Source organism: Phaeoacremonium minimum (genome assembly GCF_000392275.1).
Source record: "Phaeoacremonium minimum UCRPA7 unplaced genomic scaffold PA7_03_scaffold_363, whole genome shotgun sequence".
NCBI lineage: Eukaryota > Fungi > Ascomycota > Sordariomycetes > Togniniales > Togniniaceae > Phaeoacremonium > Phaeoacremonium minimum.
Window position 1 is genome coordinate 103,278 of NW_006921267.1, and position 14,362 is coordinate 117,639.

A 14,362-nucleotide genomic window follows, 5' to 3' on the forward strand; every position below is an offset into this window, starting at 1 on the left:
GAACATTGTTTTCACGGTTTCACTAGTCTATCTATCACATGAGAATCCTGAGGCATTAACTTTGGCTCAAAGCTTCAATGCAAACGCCATGACGGATCTCAGCTCCATCATGCAGAGCAAAGACATTCGAACAGTTCAGTGCCTTTTGCTACTACTTCTCTCATGTCTTCTCAACACTTCATCCGCGCCTATATGGTACATTTCTGGTCTCTGTATGAGGATGTGTATTGATCTTGGGTTTCACTCGGAGCGGACCATTGCGATTTCAGGAACTGGACCTGAAGAGAACGATCTTAAAAGAAGACTGTTTTGGGTCACATATGGGTTTGACAGGTCACTTAGTACTATGCTTGGTCGGCCATTCACCGTCGACGATTCCAAAATTGATGTCAAGCTTCCCGACAGATCTCTATCGGAAAAGACTAGATGCCAGATTCTTCATTGGATCAAACTCCAGAGAATTCTAAGCGAGATAGTGTCACGGACACAACCGATTGGAAGTGATGATTCAACACGGACTGTTAGTCACAGCTCAAGCATCGAGTCCTGGACCACCGATATGGCACGAGAATTGTCACTTTGGCACGAAGATGCCGCTAATCTTTCAGACCCGGCCACTTATTCCCTGGATTGGTGGAGATATTGGTATCAGAATGCATTACTTGTTCTTCATCGACCAGTATCGAAATCACCTACCCTTGGTAATCAGGAATCGTGGTCTACCTGCTACTCAGCTTCCAAGACCACCATTCAATTGACATTCATCCGGGTCAGCAAGGGCATGGGAGACTCGTCCTGGGTTGATGTCCACTACCAGCTAATGAGCGGAATCATCATGCTATTCATAGTCTGGAATCGCCCAGAGGTACGACAAATGGCGAAAAGTGAATGGACTACTTTCAAGAGTTGTCTAGTCCAATGGGAGATGGTTTTGGAGAGGCTTGCTGGTCGATGGGAGCGCTTGGCCCGGGCAAAGGAGATTCTTGTCAAGCTCTGTGATGCCACCATCGACGTCGTCGAGAGGGAAATGGGGAACGCGTCTCACAGACGACGCGAGAAGCGACCGCGTTATCTGACGAAGGAGAGGGACCGTAGGCGTTCTATCATGCAAGATTTGGCGTCTCCTGGATTAGCTCCACGAGATCGAACACACCTTTTGCATGGTAGGTCTCTGGACATTCCACAAGAGATCTCCCACAAATTCCCTGAAGCGCACCAAGACAACGCCTTTCGCCCAGAGCAGCCCCCTAACCTACCAATTATATTGGATCCTCAGAATGCGCAAGCATTCTCGATTAGTACTTCAGATCTGGCACAGTCAGTCTCGCCTCCTTCGTGGTCACAACAAACGGGCGGGCAATGGCCATCGAGCGCATCAGAGTTTCCATTTCCTTCAGATCTTTCCACGATGATAAGGGATGACGTCTGGGCCGATTTTGGCACGTATGACACGTCAACTATACCTATGAACTTGGGATTCTTTGAGTATTTTCCTATACCCATGTCTGGAGTCGAAGACCTAAACAGAGCAGGAATAGGTAATAACGGAAGGATAGATGCCGCGCTGACAGAAAGTGTTCTAAACTTTCGCGGGGCTTGGGAAGATGGAGAACATGATGTATAATAATGTTAACATATAACAGAACCCTATCACCCGTCATTTCAATGGTGATGACTACTTCTGAATTCGACGACAAATGGCTAACAAAGTAATATATCACAAGCGGGAAGGCCAAGGGCATAGCATCTTCCTGTATTATGTCTATTGTTGGTTATATTCGACACATAATTGATTACCATGCTTTGAATTCGGCCCCAAGCACTTTATTTGAACGACCTAGCATGCTCCGTGACTTTCTTCCCGCTCTCTACAACTCCATAATCATATCCAATCGTCATTTGTAGATTATCAACGTCAATGAAAGCTAATTCGTCGGGTCGAATCTTCTCCAAATACTCTGGGTCTTTGAATGCGTCCTCGAAAGTCTTGAAATCTTTAACATACGCGTCACTCATGCCATCGTAGCTAAGCATTGGACGTCCTGCGGCTTTCGCCATTGCCTCTCCTAGAGCTTTGGTCTCTGGCGGAGTATGATACTAATGACAATCCATTAGTTGATGTGTTCAGATTATGCTTTGTGACTCTTCACCTGGCGGTATTCGATAACGCCGTGTCTCATCATGAAGTCTACACATACTGGCGCATGCGTCTGCGTCCAGTACTTGTAAAACTCTTCCTCTGTTATCCCCTTCTTGCGAGGAATGAGGGTTGTTATTCGGATAAGCTTCTCGGTTGACATGTTGCACTCTTAAGAAATAGACAATCTTAAAGCTGGACCAACACCTCTTGCTGGTAGTCTAAGTATTGACTCTTCTTCCTCGCAAATTTAAGGGTACACTCCTTTTTTAGGAGGCTGGTTATTCATATCATTGCTCCGGTTCGGAATTCATCATCAAGCACTTCTCCGCTAGCTTCGGACTTCAATTACCGTAGCAGCAACAATGGCACATCCCCGTGAACATCCTACTGGACGTGGTTCCCAAATTCCCCGCATCTCATAGGCCTAAAATTGGCTATTCTCCGCACATGACTTCTAAGATCATCCTTGGAGAGCGCTCGATGCACCTTCAAAAAATGAATCGAGCGACTCTCTATACAGCCTCTCCAAATGACTTAGACAATTGAACTACGGTGTGCATTGTCCGGGACTCTCAATTTTCGTTGGAACTAATCACTCGGTGATTCTCGGTGACTCGATTATGTGTTATATCCAGACAAATGCAGTGTAAGGTAAAACATAGTGATATGATAATATAAAGCCTGGAAATAGACCGACCCTCCAACTTTACTTTCTTGTAAAGCACAAAGCGGATTAGTCTTCTCAAAGAAAGTTGTGGTAAGTCAAGCTGTATATTCCTAGATAACATAATCAACGACATCTCTCAGCATCCATAGAGCGACCATGGCGATCCCCGATATACCCAAGACGATGAAAGCAGCGCAGTATCACGCGCAAGATAATAAGGTCCACGTCAATGAGGTTGTTATGCCAAGAGCAAAGCCATTCGAACTCTTAGTCAAGACTTTATGCAGTAGTCTCTGCCGCTCTGATCTTATGAACTTCGAATCCGACGAACTCGGCCTCAAACCAACCGATCCCAACACTCCCCCAATCACACTTGGCCATGAAGCCTCTGGTGTTGTCGTCCAGGTGGGCTTGGACTGCAAGGGCTTCAAAATTGGTGACGAAGTTGGGTTTTTGCCTTCTACCAATGTTTGCTTCGATTGCGATGAATGCCAAATCCATCAAATGTGGTGTACAAAACTTGGGGGATGCAAGATGCCTGGTCATGCTGCTGATGGCTTCTTTCAAGAATACATAGCGGTACATTATCGCAATGCTATCGTTCTACCGACAGGTCTTTCAGCTGTGGAGGCCGCTCCATTATTCTGCGCTGGCGTTACAGGCTACCACGGGATAGCAGATCTCGGGATACCCGGAGGTCAATGGGTTGCGATAATTGGTTGTGGAGGACTAGGTCATCTTGGAATACAATATGCGAAAGCCAAAGGATATCTCGTCATCGGCCTCGACGTTATAGATGGCCAATTAGACGAGGCTCGGTCTTGCGGGGCAGATCATGTTTTCAACACGCAGACGGATCCTGATTACGTGCAAAAGATCAAGCAGATTACCTCAGGGGGCTGTCATGCGGTAGTCAACTATACAAGCTCTAAGGCGTCATACGATGAAGCTCCGAGAGTTCTAAGAATCAATGGCATTCTGATGGTTGTTGGACATCCGCAGAAGCCGCTCACTTTTACTTCCATCGATATTGCGCTTGGGAAGTTCAGGATATTGGGAGCGAGTAACTCTGTTCCACGAAATTTAAAAGAATGTATCGATTTCTCCCAGGAACACAACATCAAACCGCACGTTACTTATTACCGAAAGCTGGAGGATATTCATGAGATGATCGATCTCATGAGTAATGGAAAGGTTAAGGGGAGGGTCGCAATAAGATTTGACTAAATAGAACTGTTCCAACACGTACACACCAGAACTTATAGATCACAATCAAGTTTACTTCGTTTTCTTGTTCATGATTATTGTCAATTCGTTCCCACCAATACAGCCATGGGGCTGAGCCGCAGGGCCCCCGGATATGTGGATCCGGGGACAACATGCGGGGGTAAACTTTAATGGAAGCTTCCCTAGCCCTCACCATATTCTATTTCCCGTCCGAGAGTGTCTCAACCACCGTGCTCGCCATCAGCTACATATTTGCAAGCATACCTATGATCATGGAGGAGCAGTGGACAGATCTAAACTTTGGGCAACAGCGTCAGGGTGCAGTAAACACCAACCTACCGTCATGTGGTCAGCAACCATCGGAGAAACAGGGCCGCCCACGTGGCAAGCCGCTGGCCTGTCTATCCTGCAGACGGAAGAAAGTCAAGGTGAGCATACGATGCCTACTTTCAGTTAGGAAGTCGCTGACCGATCCAGTGCCATTCTGTTCCGGAGGACCTAGGCCCTTGTCGCCTCTGTCGAAAGATTGGCACAGAGTGTATCACGCCTGAAATCGATGAGCGGAAGCTCAGTAACTCGCGGAAAACAATCCGAGAGCTTTTAGCCCGCATATCAGCTCTAGAAGATGAGTTGACAGAGTATCGTATGTATTGCGGGCCTATATCAAATGAGCTTTTTGGGACCCAAGAGCAATCACTGAGTCCAGACGCTTCGTCAACGCTGTCTGACATGTCAAATGCTTCTGATAACATGATTGTCAGGCTCTGCGGAGGCCAGCGTCAGCTAAACAGTGACCGTGTCGGTCGACTTCGATTTTTCGGCCCAACTTCAAGTCTTCATTTGAGCGAAAGCGTTACATCATCAGTTCTTACACGAGAATCAAACGGTGCGCGCGGCAGTCACCAATGGCAGGATTACATACCATTGGAGCTACAAGGATACTTACTAGATCTATACTGGAAATATCAGTATCAGATGGTGCCGATAATCCACAAAGAAGGTTTGAAGTTCTGACCCTGACATTGCATAACCCAATGCTCACTAGCAAGCAGCTTTCCTTCGAGATTTCGAGAGCGGACAGACGAAATACTGCAGCAAGCTATTAGTCTGTTGCATTCTGACCCGTGCCGCTGCGATTTCTGACCAGCCCGGTATACGCGCGCTGGCCCTCGCAGAGGATGATACGAACGAGGATCCTCCGTATCTAGTCAGTAAATGTGCTTCTCTACTCGACGCGGAGCTGAATCGCCCCGGGATATCAACGCTACAGGCCCTTCAACTTCTCAGCGAAATCTACTGCGTTATTTCGAACGATACCAAAGGGTGGCTGGATGCAGGCGGCGCATGTCGTCTCGCGTTTGAGCTGGGGCTTCATACGGATAGCAAGACTCTAGGTTGCGCGAACCTTACTCAAGTAGACGTTGAAGCTCGCCAAATTGCTTTGTGGAGTTGCGTGAGTTTCGATAGGTCAGTCCCCCTGATTTGCTGCGGCAAAGTTCTCAACTCATATCAAAAGAATCTGGGCTCTGTATTTGGGCCGACCACAAATGATAAAGATGGAAGATATCACCGCGCAGCGGCCGGATCATCCCCCTTCAGACGCATCCCCAGAGATGAAGATCTCTGCGGCGTGGGCCAGCTTACTTGACATTGTGGGGTCGGTTTGTGATGCGCTGTGAGTTACATATGCATCTGTCCAATCCGTTCACTGACCTAGGAAAAGGAACGGTGTTCAGACAACAAAACATCGAGTGACATCTCTCGATCAAAGATTGCGAGAGTGGTGTGCGTCTCTTGATATTGTGCTTCATTACAATTCACATCAAAGCCCCGCAGTGATACTACTACAGTATGCTCCCCATATCGAAAAAACTTGTTTCATCATTAACACAACCTTCAGCATGCAGTATGCTGCCGCCAACGTACTTCTTCATCGTCCACTTGCACAATTCGGAAACCCGAGTCAAGCCACTTTGAATAATATCTCGAGGCAAATTTGTGTACAGCATGCCTGTCTAATTGCTCACTATTTGCGAGACTACCACGAGCAACAAGGAAGTGCCATGACTCTATCTTGGATAGCATTGCACATTGTTGCTACTGCATCAACAACGTTAATCGCCAATATTGCGGAGCGCTCAAGTCATTCGAACGAAGAACTCCAGTTATCTTGCCTTCAGATGTGCATACGTGCTCTAAATGAGCTAGAGAAGAGTCACCTCCCAACCAAGCGTGCAAGAAAGGTTATCCAACACGCCATGAGGCTGCTAGACCTGGAAGATAAGGTTACCATGGCTCCTCCGCTTCGGGAATTTCGAGATGTTCCACTGCCTAGCATTTTCCATCCTCTTACAGACATCAGCTGGATTGATGGGGCTAGCTGTGGCGAACCACTGCTTACAGATGTACCAGAAGCTTTCTCGTTTGACGAATTCCTCCCTGCTGGCTCACAAACTGATATGCTGCATTCATTTGGATCTTTCTTTGGGTAATACTAGTAGTGAAGACCAAACAAAGATGCAAGTATCTTTCCAGTAAGCCATGAGTACAGTAATGAAATTTCACATGTATACTAACTGAACAATGTGCGAGCAACAAGTGGTGGTATGGAAATGCCAATGAATGCGACAAATCAGTTAACAGTTTGGACAACGAGCCCCATTTCCTGGTTACATCACACATTCATGCCACTCGATGTTTGTAGCTTTGTGCGAATTAGAGATCGGCGTGTTCGGGAATGTATCAGGTTGTGTCAGAGTCGCGGTATTCAATGGCCGAAAATACAGCGTTATTGATGGATGAGGCGTTGTTATTGCCTTCCCACAGGGGCGTTCATTGGGATATGGCGAAAGTGCTTCGGTTGTAAGCCTCTAGCCAAGGAGATAGCTCAGATTACAGTAGACAGTATTGCAAGAAGTGCAGCTCAATTCAGAAGTCCCAATATCATGACATCAAAGTTCGGACCAACGCGCACCCCCTCACGTCCCTCGAGTTCACATGATGAAATCAAAAGCACTAGCACGAGGAGAAGGTAGAATCTGAGTAGGGGGCTAAGCGGACTGTTGAACCGATGAGACTCCACTAATGAATCACTAGCGGCGGCCTTGATAAGCGACCATAGCCAGTTTCAAAGGCGGTGGTTCTCGGCTTTCAAAGACCGTAGTGTCAAGCTAGCTATCCTTCCCCACGGGGTAGATGCAACCTCAAGACCGCTGCACTGGAACCAATCAACTAGATGAGTTGAGAAGGACGCTACCGGATGTGCTTTTACTCTATGAGTGGCATATTCACAATCAAACTCGTCGATTTAGCGATTCAACGATATTAATAACCAGCTTCCGCTGTACCAGACTCGACTATCGGTTCTGAAAAACATTGAGATCTTGGTGCATTGAAATTGAACGACTAAAATGGCAGCAGAGCAAAGTGAACCCAACAACCAACAGACTGAGAAGGAGTCAGGGGCACACGGTCTCGAAATGGTGGAACATGTTCCTGACTCTTCGAACGGCAGCAACAATCCCGTAAACGATATACATACAGAGATTCAAGAAACGCGTGAAGAGCGCGTAACAGCGAAAGCATGGCTTTGTGTTTTTGTAGGACTCTCATGTGCAGGCTCCCTTTTAGTAGATACTAATAACTCTAGTTGCTGTCGTTGAGCTTTGGAGTTCCCTTCTGGTACTTCTGACCTCCACAAATCTAAGGGCCAACTTGGCCGCTGACATCTCACAGGGCAACACCGACAACATCTGCAGTTGCATTCCAACTTCTCGAACGCTTTGGTGACAGCTCACTCTCCGCGTGGGTTGTCCCTTGCATTACTACTGCCGCTACCATTACTATTCTCCTGTTCGGCTGCAACTCCGATCTCTTTGGGCGACGGCCATTCCTTCTTTTCTCAAACTTCATCAACGCTGTTGGATACGCTGTAATTGCAACTTCCAAGAACTCGGATCAACTTATTGCCGGGCTCTGTCTCAACGGTGCCGGGTCGGGTACTGCTGGTGTTGCCTTGATTGCATGCCCTGAGCTACTTCCAAATCGATACAGGCATATTGGGGTGGTTCTAGCTGACGGGTTTGTCTATTTGATGATCATCATTGGACCAGTGGTTGGCCGAGCTGCCATCAACTTTGAAGATGACAGATGGAAGTATATCTACTGGGCTGGATTCATTATCTCATGCGTAGCATTCACCGGCCTAGCTTTCTTTTACTGTTGGTCTACTCTCTTGTAACAGCATACACAGACTAACATAACACCCAGTTCCCCCAAAACATCCTCGAGGAGTTCCTTGGAGAGACGCTCTGAAAGGGCTGGACTGGATAGGTGCACTTCTATTTACGCCTGGTGCTGTCATGGTTCTCGTAGGAAGTGAGTTTACTCGTGCTTTTAATCCTCTGGCAGCCTTATGTTGACTTGCCTAGTTGTCTACACCACTTATATCCCAGCTAGCGACAAGCGAGTTATTATATGCCTTACTCTTGGCTTTATTTTTGTGATAGCTTTTGGTTTTTGGGAGCAGTTCTCAGGCGTGAAGTACCCCTTGTGCCCCACTCAGATATTCAAGAGCCATAAGGGCCGTGAATTCACTGCTCCGTTTTGCTTGTCGTTCATTGTCGTCGGGTTCTTCTATGGCCTTGCAGTGATCTATCCAACAATGCTGAGTATGCTTTTTGCAACGTCCGTCATTCATGCGAGCATTTTCACTAACAATACATCCTCAGACGACTTCTACATTGATGGCAATACATCAGTATCAGAACAAATGCTTCTGACCCTACCAGCGAATCTTGGCTTACCATTTGGCGCTCTTCTACTTACACTCTTTGGTAATAAAATTGGCCACTGGCGATGGACTCTGATCGGCTCGGTCTTCTCTCTCGTGCTCTGGGGCAGTCTCATGGCTCTTGTCACGCCATATAACAAGGCCATGATGATCGCATTTGTGGTCCTTGGGCAGATTTCCTACGGATGGGCCGCATACTTGGCAGTGACTTTCACCCAGCTTGGAGTCCCCCAGATCTACCTTGGCATCTCTGGTGGACTTGCTGGGCTGGCCCGATACGCTGGAGGTGCTGTCGCATCCGCTTGTTATTCTAGTGCCATTGGAAACGGCCTGAGCACCAAGGGAGCAGAGCTCATCCCTAAGGCAGCACTTCGTGCTGGTCTTCCAGAATCATCCCTGGAGGAGTTGATGGCAGCAGTGAGTAAAGGAATAGCCACTGTTGGGAATGTTCCTGGCGCAACACAAGCTGTCGTGACAGCCGTAGAAACAGCATATAAGCAGGCAGCAGCTTTTGGTCTTCGGTGCGAACATATATGCACTCTTACTTGATTGACAAGATCTAGGATGGCTAATTATCTCGTTAGCAACGCCGCCCTCGCTTCGCTAGCTTTTGGAGTGGTAGGAATTGGCTTGGCTATTGCTTGCGAAGACATAACTCCCAAGATGACTAAGAAGATTGAGATTTTCCTGGAGAATGATGCTCTTGCGGAGAAGAATAAGTTTCACTAAGAACTGAACCTCAACGGCAGGAGATTCGTGTGTAGGGGCCTATCATTCGTATTCAATTGGATCTCTGACTTGGCGTGTATCGCATCGAAGGTCGAATTAGAATCCCAGGAAAATCACTGAGGGAAATATTGCATGTCTGATCTCATATTGACCAAGACTAGTCTCGACGCTGCCTTGAAGTCTGCCAGATTATATACATCCAAAGGTGACTTCAATAAAATTCTCATCTTTAATTTATGGAACTCCCGGTGATCCCACATCCAAATTATTGTCGAACGTAATAGCACTGGGTTTCGCATTCGTGATTTGATTCGGAAAAGATGAGTCCTTGAGCGCGATATTTGCAGAGCCAAAATCATGCGCATACAGCAGATCACGGATGCCAGCTGGGAAGCCATTGTATGAGACGAGATCACCCCTGAACCAAACGCCCTTGTGGTTCTCAATGGCATCGTCAGCAGCAGTGGCGAAGCGGAAACAATGTGTGCTGATTCCATCTTTGTGATACACCATCTTAGGGTGTTCTCCATCCCATCGAACGTCGGCCGCTGCCTTGATCTCGTAACCGCCATGCTGCGAGGCGGCAACATATTGAGCCGTGTTGTCCTTGACCCACACAGCGATATGTTCCCAGTCATGGGTATGGCCGGTGTCAATGAGATACTGGAGTGCAACATCCTTCTCAAAGTAGTAATCATAGATGTAAACACACCATCCATTGTTGCAACGTTGACGAGAATAGACATTATTGTTATTCAAATCAGACAGATCCCGGCAATCTGTTGACAATCCAACGAACTACATGTCCTCGAATTAGTGATAACAGTGCAACATTCACGAAGATCCCAACTCGAGAACGAGGTCCTCGCCGCTAACCCTAGTTCTGGTTTTTGCTTACATTATGTGGAAGACCCTGAGCAATGTTGCCGTCTTTATCGATGGCAGGAACATTATAGCAGCTATCAGTGTCAAAGTCGAGGGACGGTTGCCAACGAAGATCATTGGCTGTAGCCTTCTGTGGCAGAGCTGTGGGGGGATTCACAGCTCTTGGACTGACAATTGCTGGGACGGCGCCGATGACTTGAGCCGAGGCCAATACCAGCGCGATAGCGGTGCGCAGTCTCGCGAATTTCATGGTTTATTCCTGTTCTAATGCTCACAGTAGATGGCTTATCCTCATGGGAATATGTAGCTGCCGAGTGTGAGAGAGAGAGCATCCGCCACTTCAAAGGGTTGCCTTGAGCTTTTATAATGGCTTCAATTGAAGGCTTGGCTGCATCGTGGGAGCGACTCAATTCGCATGTTGTCCAACTTGCACGAAGAGCCCATAAACGCTTTCTGGAAGCAGGACAAGCCCGACAGCAACGTTGCGAGATGCAGCGCGACCTGCGCCATATGTACACGTGCAATCAACAAGGGCATTACTTGGAGAGGTTCCTGGGTGAAAGGCATGTGAACATGGCATGAAACCCTGGCAGACGGCCCCTGGACTTTAAACACCTGCCCCTGTGATTGCATCAAGCGAGCTATTTCCAAGTCTTTCCAGGGGTGTTATGGCCGTCATTGGGCTGCATGTTACATTTGCGCCATCTTGCAGCTCTAGACTAGCCAATGGTGTCAGTAGCTACGGGCGTGTGTTTCGCCGATGGTAGCCAAGAAACACCAAGGCGGCGAGAGATCGTTCCCCGCGCTGTCATAGGCTAACAGGGAGATGCGTGGTCTGAATACCTTTGTGTATTGGTTATCTGACCTGTGAATGTCTTCAGACTTAAAGCCTACATGCGCGGGTGTGCTCTTAATAGAAAACTAACTATCCTGAAGGCATTGTAGGAAACTCTGCTAAGAGTTGGTCTGAATTGGTTTAGGCGGTTTCTTGCGAAAACGATATTCACAATACCACCATCACACTGTCCAGGCAGATTTGATCTATTTGCACTTGGGGCATTTGAGGACTATTGAAACCTGCTAAAGCTCATCCGTACTCCAAGACCGTCGTCAAATATGCAATGCGGCTTCAACAAAGAATAACCCGTGAGCACCCTTGACCCAACCTTTTCATATCCTGTACAGCGTAACTAGTATAACAACCTCACCCTTTACACCTCCTCACTAGCGACAGCCTCATAGGCTCCTCTCCTTCCCCCCATGGACCGACCGCCTATCGTCATTAAAGATGGGCTCTCGTACATCTCAGTGTAATTGACGACCTGGCCATCGAGCATCGCCGCACCAAGCTCCCGCTGGCCAAAGACAGGGGCCGGGTCGCACCAGAAGTCCTTGCAGTTCGTAATGCATCCACGGCTGTATGGGTTCTTCTTCCGCCGCTTGTTCTTGCCGCCAGCGGCAGCTCCACGGCCCGTGGCTGTCTCAATAAAGGCATCCACGCCAAGGAGCTTGCCCCATTGCTTGAGGAAGCCGCCGCCATGCTTGTGTCCATGATGCCCACCTGGGCCTTGGATGTCTGGCTGGCCATTAGCACCAGAAGGCGGCACGACGTCTGGATGATTCGGGTCGAGAGGTGCGCCTGTAGATGTGAACGCTGATGTGAGGGCGCTTGCTGAGCGATGATCGATTCCAAACATGTTCTCATAAGTTGTCATTGCCCGAGACACCTGGAGGAACTGAACGAATAGCAGCATCGAAACCCATGTTAGCTGAAGCGTTGCCCAGAATCCAAGCAGGAGGGTGTAGGCGTCAGCGTTCACCACCTTGCAGAGGGAGGGAGAAAGGATGTTGCACTGGTCCGAGCTGCTGCCAGATGTCGCGGAGAAATAATAGTACAGCATCCAGTCATAGACGATAATACCGAACGTGAGATTAATGAGGTAGAGGAAAAAATGCCTGTGGTTATTGACGCCAATGCAATTGTAAACCCAAGGACAATGGCTGAGAATAGGCGTTAGCTCAAATGAATGCCAGAAAGAGTCTCGTGAGCTTACTGGTCATGTCTGGCCACACATCTCTGACACCTTCTGCAGTGTTTACTCCTGAGCGGAGTCCGGATCATGCACGTAACACAGAAATTGGATTCATCAAACTTCCATAGGCTGATAAGTTCGTCGATGACAGCCTTCTGTTCCGCAATACCGCTCATTTTCGGCACGAATCCTGGGTCGTTCCTCATACACGCTATGTAAAAGTAGGCAATAAGGCTGTAAAAGAAAGCAAACGAGGCATTAAGAAGCCAGTGTTTGTGATCGGCATCTAGTCGTCATCAGCAAGTGCTTTAATCTCCATGGCGGATAGCGTACCAGCTTTGAATGTAGTGTTGGGCAGGATGGTGAAGAACCAATTCATGCCAATCCAGAATAACGACGCTGCAAAGATTCCTGCGAGCCAGGGCTAGGAGATTATGTCAATGAATTTGAATGAGACGTAGACGAAAAGAATAATCTAACCGTTCTTTGAAACTGCCGCATGTCTGGCGGTGCGTGCTCCAAGACACGAACGGCCACCCATTGTAGCGTGTAACCAGCTAGTAACGATAACGGCACAGCCGCAAATACAGGCATCCCAGCCAGGACTACAATCATAGCCCATACCATCACAAACGGCCACAGGAAGGTGAACTTGGTGACAAACCCGCGCTTGTCCTTCAGCAAGTACGTTGCCCCGGGGAAGCACGGGTTGACAGCATGGCCATCTTCATCGTAACCACACTCCTTTAGCGCCTTATGCCATGCTCCTAGAGTGTTGAGTTCCTGCGCCGTGATAGCTGGTGTCTTTCCGGTCTGTGTTTTGGCGAACCGATCCGCGCCATATTCAATGAGTTTTTGCACGCAGCCTGGGCTGCCCTTCACCAGTGCCCAGTGTAGTGCTGTGAACCCTTGCTCATCCGTTGCATGAACATTGGCACCCCATCGTAGAAAGACGTCCACGCAGGCTGGGAATCCCTTGTATGCGGACCACATGAGGCCGGTGTGGCCGAAGGAGTCGAGCACATCGACGGGAATGCCGCTGTGCAGCAGAAGGACAATCAAGAAGACGTTCCCGTTGAAGGTACTTATATGAAGCGTGTTGTATCCTTGCGCGTCGGTGATGAGAGGGTCGGCCCCATGCTGTAGAAGCAGGTGGACTGTGTAGTAATGGCATCGCTGGGCAGCCCATTGGAGCGGGGTGGCCACGGACTCGCCGCCCTTCTTGTTGATCTCGGCGCCGTTCTCGATGAGGAACTTGCACATGGCATATTGATTGTTGATGGCGGCCCACTATGAAAGACCCGGAGGTTAGCCTATGCATGCCCCGTTGCCGCCCAGTAGCCCGGCCGGGTGGTCCGGCTGATGGAGGACAATGCCGATTGTCCGGGAGAGGACGGATGGGCATCGGCATCGGATATACTCACGTGTAGGGGCGTTATACCCTCGTCATCGGTGTATGTGGCATCGTATTCCTGGGACTCGAACAGCTTCTCCATGCCGGGGACATCGCCGACACGAGCCAGCTGCATGATGTCGCCGGCGCCCAAAGGGACCCCGTCAGCGGGCAGACTGCCCATCTCCATCTCGTTGTTGAGCTTGGGGGCGGCGGTCGAGCCCTTGGAGGACGGTTGTATGGGAGCCACAGCAGCGACGGGGCTTGTGGTTTGGTTTTGCGCCATCTCGAGTTGCTTGGCGGGCGGCTTTGTGAAGCTGCCTGTCGCCGCTGTTGTTGTCGTCGTCGTCGAGTCGAATCGAGTCGAGTCGAGTCGAGTCGCGTGAATGGAGGAAGGGCGTGCTGTAAGTCTAGGTCGGGAGGCTGAAGGCAGTCTACTCGTGCAGGCGCATTACGACGAATATACGGAATAATGACTGAAATACGTTCTTCCTGC

At 48.8% G+C, this 14,362-nt stretch overlaps 4 protein-coding genes across 4 annotated transcripts; 1 reads left to right on the forward strand and 3 right to left on the reverse strand.

The window, feature by feature from the left end:
• Positions 1–8,697: 8,697 nt before the first annotated feature.
• On the forward strand, positions 8,698–9,398 carry UCRPA7_4758 (putative siderophore iron protein; the record flags this gene model as incomplete). The annotated part of the gene is made up of 3 exons (XM_007917309.1): positions 8,698–8,704; positions 8,765–9,243; positions 9,390–9,398. The coding sequence occupies 3 exons, from the start codon at positions 8,698–8,700 to the stop codon at positions 9,396–9,398; spliced, it is 495 nt and encodes a 164-aa protein (XP_007915500.1).
• Positions 9,399–9,789: 391 nt separating this feature from the next.
• UCRPA7_4759 (putative secreted protein) lies at positions 9,790–10,270 on the reverse strand (the record flags this gene model as incomplete). Its single annotated transcript, XM_007917310.1, has 2 exons — positions 9,790–10,218; positions 10,268–10,270. 2 exons carry the CDS (start codon positions 10,268–10,270, stop codon positions 9,790–9,792), a joined length of 432 nt encoding a protein of 143 aa, XP_007915501.1.
• Positions 10,271–11,651: 1,381 nt separating this feature from the next.
• On the reverse strand, positions 11,652–12,137 carry UCRPA7_4760 (putative palmitoyltransferase akr1 protein; the record flags this gene model as incomplete). Its single annotated transcript, XM_007917311.1, has 1 exon — positions 11,652–12,137. One exon carries the CDS (start codon positions 12,135–12,137, stop codon positions 11,652–11,654), a length of 486 nt encoding a protein of 161 aa, XP_007915502.1.
• A 622-nt stretch (positions 12,138–12,759) lies between these two features.
• UCRPA7_4761 (putative palmitoyltransferase akr1 protein) lies at positions 12,760–14,152 on the reverse strand (the record flags this gene model as incomplete). The annotated part of the gene is made up of 3 exons (XM_007917312.1): positions 12,760–12,897; positions 12,954–13,763; positions 13,898–14,152. 3 exons carry the CDS (start codon positions 14,150–14,152, stop codon positions 12,760–12,762), a joined length of 1,203 nt encoding a protein of 400 aa, XP_007915503.1.
• Between the last annotated feature and the right edge of the window lie 210 nt (positions 14,153–14,362).